The sequence below is a fragment of the Eurypyga helias genome, unplaced genomic scaffold, assembly GCF_000690775.1.
Source record: "Eurypyga helias isolate BGI_N326 unplaced genomic scaffold, ASM69077v1 scaffold31105, whole genome shotgun sequence".
Taxonomy (NCBI): Eukaryota; Metazoa; Chordata; class Aves; order Eurypygiformes; family Eurypygidae; genus Eurypyga; species Eurypyga helias.
The window spans coordinates 4,022-6,416 of record NW_010252551.1 but is presented as its reverse complement, the minus strand read 5'-3'; the positions used below and the strand labels follow the sequence as shown (position 1 = coordinate 6,416).

The window sequence follows — 2,395 nt, the reverse complement described above, 5'->3', positions numbered from 1 at the left end:
GCAGGGGCAGTGCGCGAGACCCGCTATGAGAAGTTCCTGCGGCAGCACGTGGACTACCCTCGGAGGTCCACACTGGCGGCCCACCGCTACTGCGAGACCATGCTGGCGCAGCGGGGGGTGACGGCCCCGGGGCGGCCCTGCAAGCCCTCCAACACCTTTGTGCACGCACCGATCAACGAGCTGTTGGCTGCCTGCAGCCAGAAGCCTGACGCAATGGGGATCCACAGCACCCCGAGACCCCTGGACTTCACAGCCTGCCGCCTGCGAGGGGGGGACACCCGGCCCCCTTGCGCCTACCGGGCCCGGCAGCTCCAGCACCACGTGCTTGTCTCCTGCCTTGACGGGCTGCCTGTGCACCTCGCTGGCACCCAGGCGCCCCCTCAGTGAGGTTTGACATGGGGTGGGGGCTGTAGCTGGAGTCGTGGATTCTTCTTCCCACCAGGAGCTGGCAGGGCCTGCAATAAAGGAGGTGCCACAGGCCTGGGCTCTGGCATCATCTTCTGGGGGGTCCCTGTGATCCTACCCCTCTCTGGGTGCCCCTGAACCCCCTTGTGTGCCCCTGACCCCATCCAACGTGGACCTGGCCCCCCACGTGCCTCATAAACCCCTGGGTTTTCCCAACCCCCCTGGGTGTCCCATAGCCCCTAGGATGCCTCTGACCTCTCCTGTGCCCCATAGGTTCCCCTTTCCTGGGTGCTCCACAACCCCACTGGGTAACCCATAACCCTGCACCCCCAGGGTCCCCCTGATCCCCTGGATCACCTCTCACCCTGTCACTGGGCCCCACTAAGAAGAGTGTGGCTGCCTTGTCTTCATTCCTCCCATCAGTACCTATCAGTCCGCTGACAAGTTCCTGCTGCCGGAGCCTTCCCTGCCCCAGCCTCGAGAGCCCCAGCGCTCTCAGCCTGTCCTCTTAGCAGAGACGCTCCAGGCCCTTCAGCATCAGCAGCCCTTTGCTGGAGCCTCCCCAGTATGTCCATGTCGGTCATCATGCGGAGTCCCGCACTGGATCCAGCGTTCCAGGCGCCTCTCACTAGTGTTGGGCGGAGGAGCGCAGCCCAGCAGGCTTGCTGTGCTCCTCTTGCCCAAGGAGCCCAGAGAACTCCCGATGGAAACGCTGGCATCCAGGTGCTGTGCTGGGGCAAAAAGGCAGCCCACATGCACTCAGAAATTGTAGCTGGGGAGGAAAAGAAGTGCAACAAGTGGTCTTCCCGATCCTTTTCAGTTTCTCTCTGTCCAAAATGTCTCCTCCTCACGTGCTTTGAATAATTCGTGCGCTCCTTTTCTGGAATTTGGCAGAAAGGCATTTGGGGGGCCCTCCACGGACTGGTGAGCTCCAGCTCTCAGACCTGCCCCTGTGAGAAGAGCTCTACTCCCTGTACACTGAAGTGGAATTGGGCTATTTCAAGGGCATTTGTTGGGGCATTCCTGGCCTGGCAACTTCCAGCAGAGTCACTTCGCCCTGCTTCCTCCCGGCCGTGGGAGGAGCTGGGTAGGCAGACCCTCTCAGGTGGGAGTGCTGGGGGGCTCTGCAGGCTCTGAAGAGCATGGGTGAGGTGGCACCCATCTTGGGGAGACAGCTCTGGGAGAGCAGCAATGCCAGTTCTGGGATGCCCTGCATGCTGGGGCTACCTGAGTGTGCTGGAAAGCCTGGGCTCCTCCTGGCATCTCCCCTTTGCCTGCAGGGCAGCTCCACCCCTCTGACACGTCCCACTGTTGTGCTCTTGGTTCACACCTCTGCTGTGTTTTCCCCTAAGAAGCAACTCTTCTTCTTCTGCAGATGTTGGGCTCAGTTCTTTGTGAAAGCTAAAGGGAAAAAACAATTCAGCCACAAAGGAATCAGGATCATCCTGAGGGTGCTAGGACACCTGCTCTTTTGGGCAGCCAGCGGCAATGCAGGTCATACCCAGGTACCTTATCTTCGTGGCAAAGCGCCAGTTGATCTGCTGGCTTCATAGCAATGATCAGAATAGCTGTAGCTGCTCCTGCCATCTACAGAAGGAGATGCCAGGACAAGATCTGGCTCTGTGGGGCTTGCACATCACGTGAAAGGGGATAGAAGGAACAGCATGCAGCCCTGGACCTTTTTTTCCCATCACTGGCTGCTGTGCGTGGTCCTTGGAGCTGCACACCTCTTGTCTCAGGATCTCGGTGGTGTGGTTGAGGGGAACCAGCACAGGGGGTGTGACACCAGCCCCTGTTCTAAACATCCCAAAACCTGAGGAGGTACAAGAGGATGCATCTCCATCTGGCCTTGGTCTCAACACCAAAAGAGAGAAAGGAATTCCTAATGGAATTTTGCCTTGCAAATAAAATCCCCCCCTTTGGCACTGCTGGCACAGGGCAGGGCACAGGGCTGGCCCCTCACCCCCACCAAGTTCAGATGACGTGGCTG

General features: G+C 59.4%; 1 protein-coding gene across 1 annotated transcript; it reads left to right on the top strand.

Annotated features, from left to right (window-relative positions):
* Positions 1-4: 4 nt before the first annotated feature.
* On the top strand, positions 5-387 carry LOC104510247 (ribonuclease CL2-like; the record flags this gene model as incomplete). The annotated part of the gene is made up of 1 exon (XM_010152429.1): positions 5-387. A coding segment is annotated over one exon (383 nt), but the record flags the coding sequence as incomplete, so codon positions are not given.
* Between the last annotated feature and the right edge of the window lie 2,008 nt (positions 388-2,395).